The 10,642-nt window shown below is 46.6% G+C and overlaps 2 protein-coding genes across 7 annotated transcripts in view; one reads left to right on the top strand and one right to left on the bottom strand.

Annotated features, from left to right (window-relative positions):
• MGAT4B (alpha-1,3-mannosyl-glycoprotein 4-beta-N-acetylglucosaminyltransferase B) overlaps positions 1 to 2,223 on the top strand; it is a 50,637-nt gene extending 48,414 nt beyond the window's left edge. For both annotated transcript variants that reach the window (XM_061360104.1, XM_061360105.1), the window contains 3 exons: positions 82 to 169; positions 1,082 to 1,194; positions 1,275 to 2,223. In XM_061360104.1, the coding sequence (XP_061216088.1) occupies positions 82 to 169; positions 1,082 to 1,194; positions 1,275 to 1,298 (225 nt within the window). In that variant the 3' untranslated portion in view covers positions 1,299 to 2,223. The remainder of the gene's footprint in view (positions 1 to 81; positions 170 to 1,081; positions 1,195 to 1,274) is intronic.
• A 138-nt stretch (positions 2,224 to 2,361) lies between these two features.
• On the bottom strand, positions 2,362 to 8,007 carry LTC4S (leukotriene C4 synthase). Of its 5 annotated transcripts, XM_061360117.1 has the most exons (5): positions 7,800 to 8,007; positions 4,403 to 4,502; positions 3,460 to 3,530; positions 3,149 to 3,226; positions 2,763 to 2,914 (listed from the first exon to the last, which is right to left on the bottom strand). In XM_061360117.1, exons 1-5 carry the CDS (start codon positions 7,996 to 7,998, stop codon positions 2,763 to 2,765), a joined length of 600 nt encoding a protein of 199 aa, XP_061216101.1. In that variant the 5' UTR covers positions 7,999 to 8,007. The 5 variants fall into 5 exon arrangements, with proteins under 5 accessions (XP_061216098.1, XP_061216099.1, XP_061216097.1 ...); XM_061360114.1 differs by having other exon boundaries at positions 2,362 to 3,369; XM_061360115.1 differs by adding an exon at positions 6,621 to 6,744 and having other exon boundaries at positions 2,362 to 3,530.
• Between the last annotated feature and the right edge of the window lie 2,635 nt (positions 8,008 to 10,642).

Here is a 10,642-nt window from a genome sequence, read left to right on the forward strand (position 1 = left end):
GCTCTGGGGTTGCTGCTGTTGCTTGGAGCTTTTGAGCGGCTCTTGCTCTGGCCCTGCACACCGCTCCTCTCCTTCCCACAGAGCCTGCAGTCGGATAAGGAAGCCTTGCAGGAGGGAAGAGGTGCAGTGTTCAAATACCGCAGGACACCGGATGGCTACATCCAGATAGGTACAGCAGGGTGCGGGGTGTGGGTTTGATAACACAGCCCATAGCCTCACCCTCCAGGGAATCCAGACCCTCAGTGCTGTTCACTTGGCAAAGAGTTATTTCTGCTTGTCAGGAGCCAGGTTGGAACAGGATTTAATGGTCAGTTCCTCTCCTCCACTGCTCTCCCTCCCCTCTTGCAGTAGGTGTCCTCTCCAGGTAGTTTGCAGCCCTATATTTCTGCCTGTCTCTGCTCAGAGCTGAGACCAAATTACTCAGATTATCCATTTGCCTGATCTGCTGTTAAAAACCTTCACCCCAGGCAAGTTCACACCCTCCCTCCACAGCCTGTGTCAATGCTCACAACACTGGAAGCTTGGACTTTGTCTTCTGCTACCTGAGCTTGTTTTAGTGCTTGCCATACCCTTGGACAAGAGCAAGTCATTGCAGTCTATGGGGAAATGCTGGTGCATGGTAAAGCTGAGACTTGTCCTTGCTAAGGCTTCTTATTTTAAATAGACAAATTAAAGTCCCTGGCACATGTGGCTTTCTGCCACTTCACATTCCTCTGCAGTGCTATCTGGCTTCTTCCAGTTACGTTTAAAACAAAAAGAGTAAAATCACCACCAAAAATGAGACATTATTATCTCCATGGCATATATACTGTGAACCAACATTTGTCTCTTACAGGACCATGCTGTTCCACTCTGCCCCATTCCTGTAAGCAGTGATGTGTAGCCAAATACTCTCCATTTTGCTTTGTTTAGCTGATTTTTGTCCCTTTAAGCATAGCATTTTGCCCTGTATTGACATCCACACTGATGGTTTTCAGCCCATCTTGTGGTGGGGAGCTGCTATAGTTATCTGTGATCCCCTTGGATGAGGGCTGGATGCGAGGAGTCTGTCCCTGTGTGATCCCTGTGCTCTCCCCACCAGGCTCCTTCTCCAAGGGCGTTGCAGAGGGCGAGGTGGACCCATCCTTCGGGCCGCTGGAGGCCATCAGGCTGTCCATCCAGACCGACTCCCCAGTGTGGATCATCTTGAGCGAGGTAAGCCAGGCCCCATCACCACTGGGATGCCCCGGGGCTCCTGCCCTGCTCCCTCTGATCCCAGCCCTCTCCACTCCCAGATTTTCATCAAGAAGGCAGAGTGACCCTGCCTGCGAAGGGTGGATGGACACACGTGGATCCCGTCCTGCTCTCTCCCCTCCCGCTCCCTCCTGCCGGGGCGCCTCGCCCGGGTGCAAGGGCAGCGCAGCCGGCCTCAGCCATCCGGCATCACCATCCTCAGCCTGAGCTGCAGGGCCAGGACCTTGCCTGCTCCAGAAGAGGAGCAGAACCAGGCAAACCCCGGTATCCGGAGCAGAGGGCGATGCCCCTCGTGGGTGCAGCTGCTGAGCTCAGGCCACACGGACACAGGGATTTGGGGTCGGGATGAGTGCTGGTGGTAAGCGTGGGAACAAAAAGCACCTTCAGCCACCTTCAGGACCGGCCCACCTCTGGCTGTACTTGGGGTGCTTGGGTACCTTGAGTCCCGCTGGCTGACCCCATGGGTGCGCTGGGATGGAGACGGGCAGGGACTGAGGTCTGCCTTGAGCAGTCCTGGACACAGCTGAGGATTAAGTGAGGGTGAAGACTTGACCCTCCTTCAGCAGAGGAGGAATGAATCCGAAGGGGTTGGAGCTACGAGTATGGCAGGGAAAACAAAAAGAACTATGAAATACACCACACTGTGCCTGCCAGCATTGAACACAGCCCCTTCACTCACAGTGAAGTCTCCAGTGTCTTCATGCCTTGACGTTGAGTGCAGAAATGATGGTTTTTAAAAGAATTGTTTCAGTTATTGATTGGTGTGATTGGATTTGGGGGGGGGGGGGGGAAGAAAATAAAGCAGAAGTAGCCCAGTTCAAAACTAGTAGGGATTAGTGTAAATCCCGCTGTCTCTTCAGCTATACACTGGAATGCATTATACTACTTTCATGTGCTGTATTTTTTATTATTGGATACATTTGATTTTTCAAGTACATCTCTATATAAATATATAAAATAATGTGCACTGTAATAAAAGCTAAATTTAAAGCTTTGGTGCAGCAGTGACAGTCACTTGTGGCAGCAAAGCCGCTGCTCTGGCTCTGTCCTCCAGGGGCCTGGTGGGTATCCCAGGGGACCAGGGACCAGATGTAGCCCCTAAACTTTAAACAAAGCTATTCCTCAGCACTCATCAATAGCCGATACTCCCAAAGCACTGCTCAGTCCCCAGCCGCCTTTGGAAATCACAGGGGATTTCTACTGAGGAAAGGGACTTATTTTTCTGCGTATTCATGATGTGATCCTTCAACATCCATCAGTAGAGCAGTAAGGAGGAGTGACAATGGTGAGTGAAGTTACAGGTTAATCCGTGCTCTGTGGGGCAGAGCCAAAGGTATTAGAGGTTCGACAGCACAGTGCTACAAAACCCGGCAGTGAAGCTCATCATCAGGAGCAGAAGCTGGACATCCTTTGCTTTCTAGAAGGGCTGTTCTCTCTGAAGAGTGGAGCTCCACAAGCAGAGCAGTGCCAGCATCCACCTCCCTTCAAAGGTAAGAACTGAGGAGGGTTTGGGAGAGCCATGGCCCCTCTCACCAGACACTGAGGTGCTGGAGGGGCTGCACCAGCACTGCCATCCATGGGGAGCAGCAGGGAAGCAGGAAGGGTACCAGGAGCCCGGCCACCACCAGCCCCAGCAGCAGCCACAGCACCCAGGCACTGACATACAATGGGCCCAAACTGCACAGGGAGAAAACACCATCAGACACCCCCAACAGACCCAGGGCATGAAGCATACTGCACCCTCCTGAGCCAGGGAAGAGGCCACAAGCACATAGAGACAGGAGAGGAGGAGAAGGGTGTAAAACCTGCCTTTGGTCCCACCTGTGGTAAGGAAACCTGCCCCAGGGCTGCATCCCACACCCAGCTCCCTGGGTGGGTTTGGGGCTCCCACAGCCCCAGCTGCGTACTCAGCATCCCTGCGCAGCCGCAGCATATCCCTGGAAGTACCTGAGGTGGGTGTAGAGGTAGAGCAGCCTGCACGCTGCAGCCACAGCTGGGGGGAGATGGCACCAAGTCCTGATGCGGCAGAGCATCCCCAGAGGGATTTCTCAGTTGCTACCGGCAGCTTTATGCACATTGGGGTTGGGCACCCCTTGGCTGTCTGAGCAAAGGGGACTGCATTCCCCAAGCAACGATCTCGTGGGTGCAGAGAGGACACGCCTGAGTCACAATGGGATTTTAACTGCGCTTTTTGCTTTTGTGCATGTTGTGATTCATCCCTATTACCTTGATGGAAGAAGATTCCAGCAACCCAGAGGAGCGAGGTGAAGACTGGGAAGTACTCTGAGCAATTCACCCTGGTGAGAACCAGACATGAGAGTTAAAAGCACATCCTCATGTATAGCACATGCACAGGTAGAGCTTCCTTAGCAGTATTCAGGGAGCTCATGCTGTTAAGAGGGAACCTTCTGCCATGTCCTTCCTTTCCTTTTCCTTTCCTTCCCTTTCCTCTTTCCTTCCTCCCCATGTCACTCCTCAAATGTTTCCCATGTACTGGCAAGGACACACAGCTGTTTTGTTCGGGATTTAGTGCCATGCTTGAGCTACCCTTCAAACCAGCTCCGGCCAGTTCCTTCCAATTGCTTATGAAACACAGTGACTGAGGTGAAAGATGGAATCTGGTGCTTGCTGGAAGCTGAAGTGATCTGTGAACATTTCCAGTCTAGCTCCAGCATTGCTCTCTCCATCAGAACAGAGCAGAAAGAATCAGCCTCAGCACTGATGTTAACAGGACAAGGGCCTAAAAAAGGGACAAAACCTAAAACATCCTCGTGGCTGATTCTGCCAGCAAGGCCCTTTGCTGTAGTTTAACAGCAACAACGTACAAGCAAATATTAGGGTATTAATTTGGAGGCAACATTAATATTAAGCTTAATGATTATAATGCATTAATGCACCCTCCTTCACGCAGCCACTAATTTGTAACGTGGCTGTGTCTCACAGTGCCAAAAGGAGGATTATCATGGATGGGCAGAAACACTGCAGCCAGAGCAAAGTGTCCCAATCACCCTCAGACCTCTGCACACAAAGCATTTAAAAACCATAATTTACAATACCTAGTATCAGTGGTAGAAAGTGAAAAGGTGATTTGAGGGTGACTTCAGTCTTTCCCATTAGTGACACTTGACTCAAGTCATACCTAGATTTACCAGAGAAGTCAAAGTCTTACTGAGCTCTGAAGATCTGCTCAAATTCAGGGTGACCTGTTGTCCTGGGAGGGGAGATCCTGTGCTGCTGCTGGGTATGGATCACCTGCAGCATGAAATAGGCTGTGGAAGGAAAGAACACAGAAGGGTAACAGTCCAGCAGCACTGTATTTAGCCTGGGATCAAACAAGGGGTTAGAAGAGCTGGCACTGCCTAGGTTCATAGCCCATGCTGTTGCGCACAGCCTGGAATAAATGTGCCAATAAAACTACTTGAAACTACTGATGTTTCAAGTATTGAGGTGCACCACTACATTGCTGCCTCTGAAAATGAGAATTTTCATATAGGAGACAAATACCTTATAAAACCAGTCACTTTGGTGGCTGTGGCAGCATGCCATGAGTGAGTCATTCGAATTAGGAAGGTCCTAATGCAGCAACGAACAAGGAGCCAGGCTGCAAGGAATGCCTTGTGGACTGTCTCATTCTAACAAAGAAGATAAAAGCACAACAGCAGGATAGAGAAGAGAAAGCAGGGACAGATGCTGCAAGATTAAGGACAAGACAGATACAACTACTTAATACTCTCAGGGTCTTGTCCCAGCCACTGCTCAAGAAATGAACTGAGCTAAAGTTACTACATCAATGCATGGCTCTGGCTTATGGCATAAGCCTGGCTGTGCTGGGCAATGATCTTTGTCCTGCTTGGTACCAACTGCACCATCTCTTATGCTTAGGGCTAACAATAGAAATATATATATATAATAATATAAAACAACCCCCCAGGAGGAGCAAGAGCCTTTAGGGGATGGCTAGCTGTCCTCCAGACCTGCTGTAGGGGTGAAGCATTAAGGATGAAGAATCACCCTCAGATCAGCTTCTCAGAACGAGGAGTTGAAAAACCCACACTGCCTGAGCCTGCTCAGTGTGGACTCCAGGGAACAGAGTTCAACCTCCTCTGCAGAACCTTTCAGACCAGTTTTCTGCGATTCATGTCTCCAGGTTAAATGCCTCTATAGGCTCCCATGTGGCTCACACGGGCTGAGCACTTTGCTCCTCAGCCAGACCTTCATTCTCTATTTATTATGCCCACTTGGATATCATATTGGAGCTGCTAGCTGCCACATCTGAATGAACCTGGCACCAAGCTCTTTGTTTGTGACATTGCATAAGCTTTATTTATTTCCTTTGAAGCCATAAGAAAGAGGGGAAAAAACCCACCTAAACGTTGGTTCTGCTCTGCTATAGCGTTCAATACAGGGCAGGGGCACGCACCACAGGGCACTAAGCTCAGAGCTTTGCTAAACTGAGCATAACTAAATTAGACAAAAAAAGGTTACTTGAAAGAAGGTGGAAACTGCAAGCTCCCAGAAAACACAATGAAAACTAAAAATCAACCAACAGTCTACTAAACTCAGCCATCAAACCAAGTGGCATGCATCAGGTTGAGATGGAAGAGGATCTGTACATACAGCACACGTCATGTTTCATTGCTCTGCCTTCTCGGAATGAAGCTCAGATCTGTACTCACGTACAGAGCATCATTTCAAAATACACAAGAAAAGCCACAGCACAGCTCTGACTCAAGGTGACATTGGCACACATAGTTCATACCACCGAGAGGGAAAGGAAACACAGTATTTTGTAACTGCTTCTTCACTTTCCATGCATAGACCATTAAAATGAGGCTACTTTATCCAATTTAACATAGATAAGAGGGTGCTGGTGCTTGCAATTTATCTAACACCATGGTTTGCATAGCATGGAAGTTAAATGCCCAAGGCTACAACCTGTAAAAAAAAAACACCTGAAACTCTCATAAAACAAATGTATTTGAGACAAAACTGCTATCCAGGGATTTGTTACTGAGGGTTTCCCAGTGGAAAGGGCTTAGCAGCATTTCCATAACTCAATTTCAGTTTCTCTTCCTGTCTTCCCTTTGCACACTAAACACTCCCTCCATCCCACTTAGTAACAAACAGAATTCATATGACAAAAGTAGCTTCCATTTCTAGTTGCAGATACTTCTCTGTAAATTATCTGAGGGGAAATTACTGATAACTCAGAAATCTTGAGCTCTATTCTTCAAGGAGCTTGTGTTTTAAATAATGCTTATATTAAGAGATGGATCATCTGATGGCTAAAAATACCTCAGGCTGCTCAGATGCACATCCATTTGTAAGCAGAGGTGTGATAGCTCTACAGTGAATTAATTCAGTAATTAAAAACCCCACAAACCAACCTTGCCTTGTTGAAATGGGAAGATTTTAGTAAAAAGGGGGCTCTGTCCCCACCCCAAGCAGAAGGAATGTCCTCTTCCATGACCCTCCTGAAGCCCAGGGTGGAGAGGCCTTTGCCCAAAGGACCTACAATTAAACACAACAGGTAGACAAAGCTTGGCTATTGCTTCTAAGAGGTCTAAACCAAACCAATCAATGGAAACTGAAGACCTCTATGTCTGATTCTGACCAGAAGGGGTTTTGCATTATATTCGAAATTACTGTGTGCTGTCAAATCACCCTGTCATCTGCTCTGTGCAGCTGAGCTCTACAAACACATCATAGCATTGGTCACAGAGAAATACATGCGTTTTTCTACAGACATACAATATACATTTGCACACTGATCTCTTCATCAGCATGTTCATTAACCTGCCTTTGTTTTAGCACCTCCAACCACTCTTAAGTTACAAATTACCTGCCAAAATTCAATCACAGAAAATACTTTGGATACATTATACTGTTGAAATTGGTTTGCATTTAAAAGTAAATCTTAAATCTCATTTCCTTCTAGGATGCTATCTTCCATATGAAGATAGGCTGAGAAAGTTGGGGCTGTTAAGCCTGGAGAAGAGAAGGCTGCGTGGAGACCTCAGAGCAGCCTTCCAGTATCTGAAGGGGGCCTATAAGGATGCTGGGGATGGACTCTTCATTAGGGACTGTAGTGACAGGACAAGGGCTAACGGGTTCAAACTTAAACAGGGGAGGTTTAGATTGGATATAAGGAGGAAATTCTTTCCTGTTAGGGTGGGGAGGCACTGTAAAGGGTTGCCCAAGGAGGCTGTGAATGCTCCATCCCTGGTGGTGTTCAAGGCCAGGTTGGACAGAGCCTTGGCTGACATGGTTTAGTGTGAGGTATCCCTGCCCATGGCAGGGGGCTTGGAACTGGATGATCTTAAGATCCTTTCCAACTCTAACTATTCTGTGATTCTATGCTGCCTCTGAGGTTCATGGATCATTTCAATCCCGATTGAGTAACGGCATCCACAGACACAACACTTCTGCCATGGACAGCCAAACATTTGCATCTTTAAACCAACTTTTACTCCACAGAGACTCCAAGCAAAACACAGGAACCAAGTTCCACAAAGCTTAATACAATTAGCTTAATAGTACCTAGCATTATAGAAAAGGACATTTACCTTGCTCCAGGACTCCCAAAACTGTGACGGTGGCTAGCAAGTCCATCTGATGCCTCATGTTGCTAATGGTGACCCACACCCCAGGCAGATGTGATGGGTCCAGCTGCTCCCCAGCTCTCTCTGCAGGACAGCACTGGGGCGAAGGTGTTCCTTTGCAGCAAGACGTGTTTCCACCTCCACAGCTTAACTCTCTCCACATCAGTTTCCCAAAGCAAACAGTCACCAGGAAATGGGGATCTCAGACCAGTGCCTTTTGCTGAACCACAGAACAGCAGACGTTCTGCATGCACAAACTGAGAAATCCTTCCAGTTATATTTACAGACTTTGCACTGTGATTGAGTTCTACAGTGCTGGCAACGGAAAGATAACCGGGTTATTTTTCAGCCCTTTTGCTGCTAGTTTTCATCAGCTCTAAAGCATCTACATTATGTGTGAGGTTGTAAAAATTACTAACAAGCATTTACAAATTAATGGCTTGACCTTCTGCTCTTATTCCAAGTAATGGAGTTGATCACGTGGAAGGGTTTTCTAGACTCCAACTGAAGTAGCTTAATTCTGTTACTGGATTCGGACTTTTTAAAAGAGCATTCACATGTTTTATCCTATTAATAATGTAAGTTTACCAACTAGAAGTATGGTTCTTTTCTAGCACTGTCACCTACTGTAGTTTTCTGATGTTGCTACAATTCTGCCATACAAACCTTTTCCTGGCTAACAAACTAAAACCTCTCAGTTCCAAATGGAAGGCGTGAGAGGATGCTGAAACACGTGGACTCTCAGAAACACTGCCCTGACATTAGAACTGTGAAATGCAAAATCTGAAAACCAGCAATGTTTGAGCCATGTGTAACTTTTCTCCCCCTCCACAAAAGCAAAATACACATCAGTTCAGAAAGTCACCCTGTGTTTTGGAACTTTATATGGGTAAAGCTATTCTGACTTCAAAGTTTTTAAAGCCAAAAAGGAGAAGAAAGGCATCAGTCATTAACAACTAACATTGCCCTTAGTTTTGGTGAAGAGAGGGCACAGGACATGGTTGAGCCATTGCATTTCTCTGTGTACAGTCCCACCCAAAACCTCAGTACAGAACTTGTGCCCAATACCAACAAGCAGTGACCAAGCCTCCAGTTTCTCCTGTGGGATGCAGCAAGTTTGTTCTCCTGGTTTGGCTCTTCATCACCTCAAGGATCATGTTGAAAACCTAACTCAAATAGACGACTGTACACTTTCTGTAAAAAAAGCCATGCATGTAAATAGCAAAACTGCTCCCTTTCTCTGCAAAACACTCTTATGATGGGACTGTAGATCCTCCAAGCTGCTAACAGACCCAGACTGAAATAGAAATAAAGCAATCACCCTTAACAGAATCTATTGGTGACCAAAGATTTCATCTGGAGATGAAAGTCAGAGGGGAAATGCCACCAGCAACCTACTTGTGCTCACACCATTTCAGGAAAAAACCCCAGGCTTTAGAAAGCATTTCCATTGCTGATTTACATTTGCCTCAGGAAAAGCACTAACGTCAAGCACTATATAAATAAATAAGTCTGCTTCTGAGCTGAGACTCCTCAAAATCTTTGGAAAAACATATACAAAACTCCAATAGGGGACAGTTTCACTCAACATTAAATACAAGGCAGCAGCTTTAAGGGGACAATAAAACAAAAGCGATAAAGTATATAAACTTCACAGTTGCCCCCAAACTAAAAGCAGCTCATCCTGGTATTGCTAATTATTATTACATTTAGTTCTTTACAAGCTCCTGACGTTACAGGTCCCCTCCTGCCCCCAGACACAGCTCAGTACTCACAGAGGAGGAATATACTCAAAACAGAAAGTCAGGGTGCACTTTGTGAGGAAATCTGAAGGCTGGAGCTTTACACAGAGTAGCTGTATAAAACACCAGCTCCAACGCTTGGAGGATGATTCTTCGCTGTTTGAAGCTGATTAAACTTCTTACTCCGTAGGGGAATGCTTGAAATCATGGTAAAATGTAAAACAAATACAGCCTTTGCAAGAAAAGCATGTGTCACACTTCGCAAATTCTTCTTTATCACCACGGCTAAATCTGTGGTTGGAGAGACTGGAGATATTAGTTTAGAATTTAAGACTAGATATCATCTGCTAAAAGGCACATCTGACAAACAGGAAACACTACATACAAGGAACTGAATTCCTGGTTCTGCTGCAGGTGGTATGATTCACTACAAGAACTGCTTTGCAATGCTCAGTTTGGTGTAATTTGTCAAGTAATGACTTGTTAACATGAACGTATTAACATCCAAACACACACCACCAAAGCCAGGCTCCTCGGAGCGCTGATGGGACTGCAGGTCCTTGCTTTACTTCTCTTCCCACCAACATACAGGTAAAGTTTCCATCTGAAGAGGATCAACAATCCAGCAGCATCTGAAAGCCCTATTTGCCATTATTTTCCACAGCCTCTTCAACCCACCAGCTCTATGCAGTGGCCTGGGGACCTTACCAGCTTTAAGTCAGTATTGTGTTTCCTGTTCATAAACATTTAACTCATGCTTGCAGTACATGTTCCACATTTATCAGCTTGGTGGGGTTTTCTGAGTGTACGTCAAACACGCATAACCCTTGTCTCTATCAGTCTCAAGGAAATGAGGTTGATCCACTAAGGCTTGTTAATTCAGAGGGAATCTGAGCATATTTTTGGAACTCTACAATTCTGCATTGTGAGGGCTCAGTGGTCATCAACATCTTTATCACCAGCAACCCCCTCTGCAGTCCATCTCCCAGCTTAAGGCCTGAGGCTGCACTAAAAACCCAACAGTCCAGAAGCAGTGGGTGTAGCATCAAGCCTTGCTTTCAAACT

This window comes from Neopsephotus bourkii, unplaced genomic scaffold (assembly GCF_033783945.1).
Source record: "Neopsephotus bourkii isolate Nb327-2 ecotype Australia unplaced genomic scaffold, CSIRO-AGI_Nbou_v1 NB_1016, whole genome shotgun sequence".
Classification (NCBI taxonomy): domain Eukaryota; kingdom Metazoa; phylum Chordata; class Aves; order Psittaciformes; family Psittacidae; genus Neopsephotus; species Neopsephotus bourkii.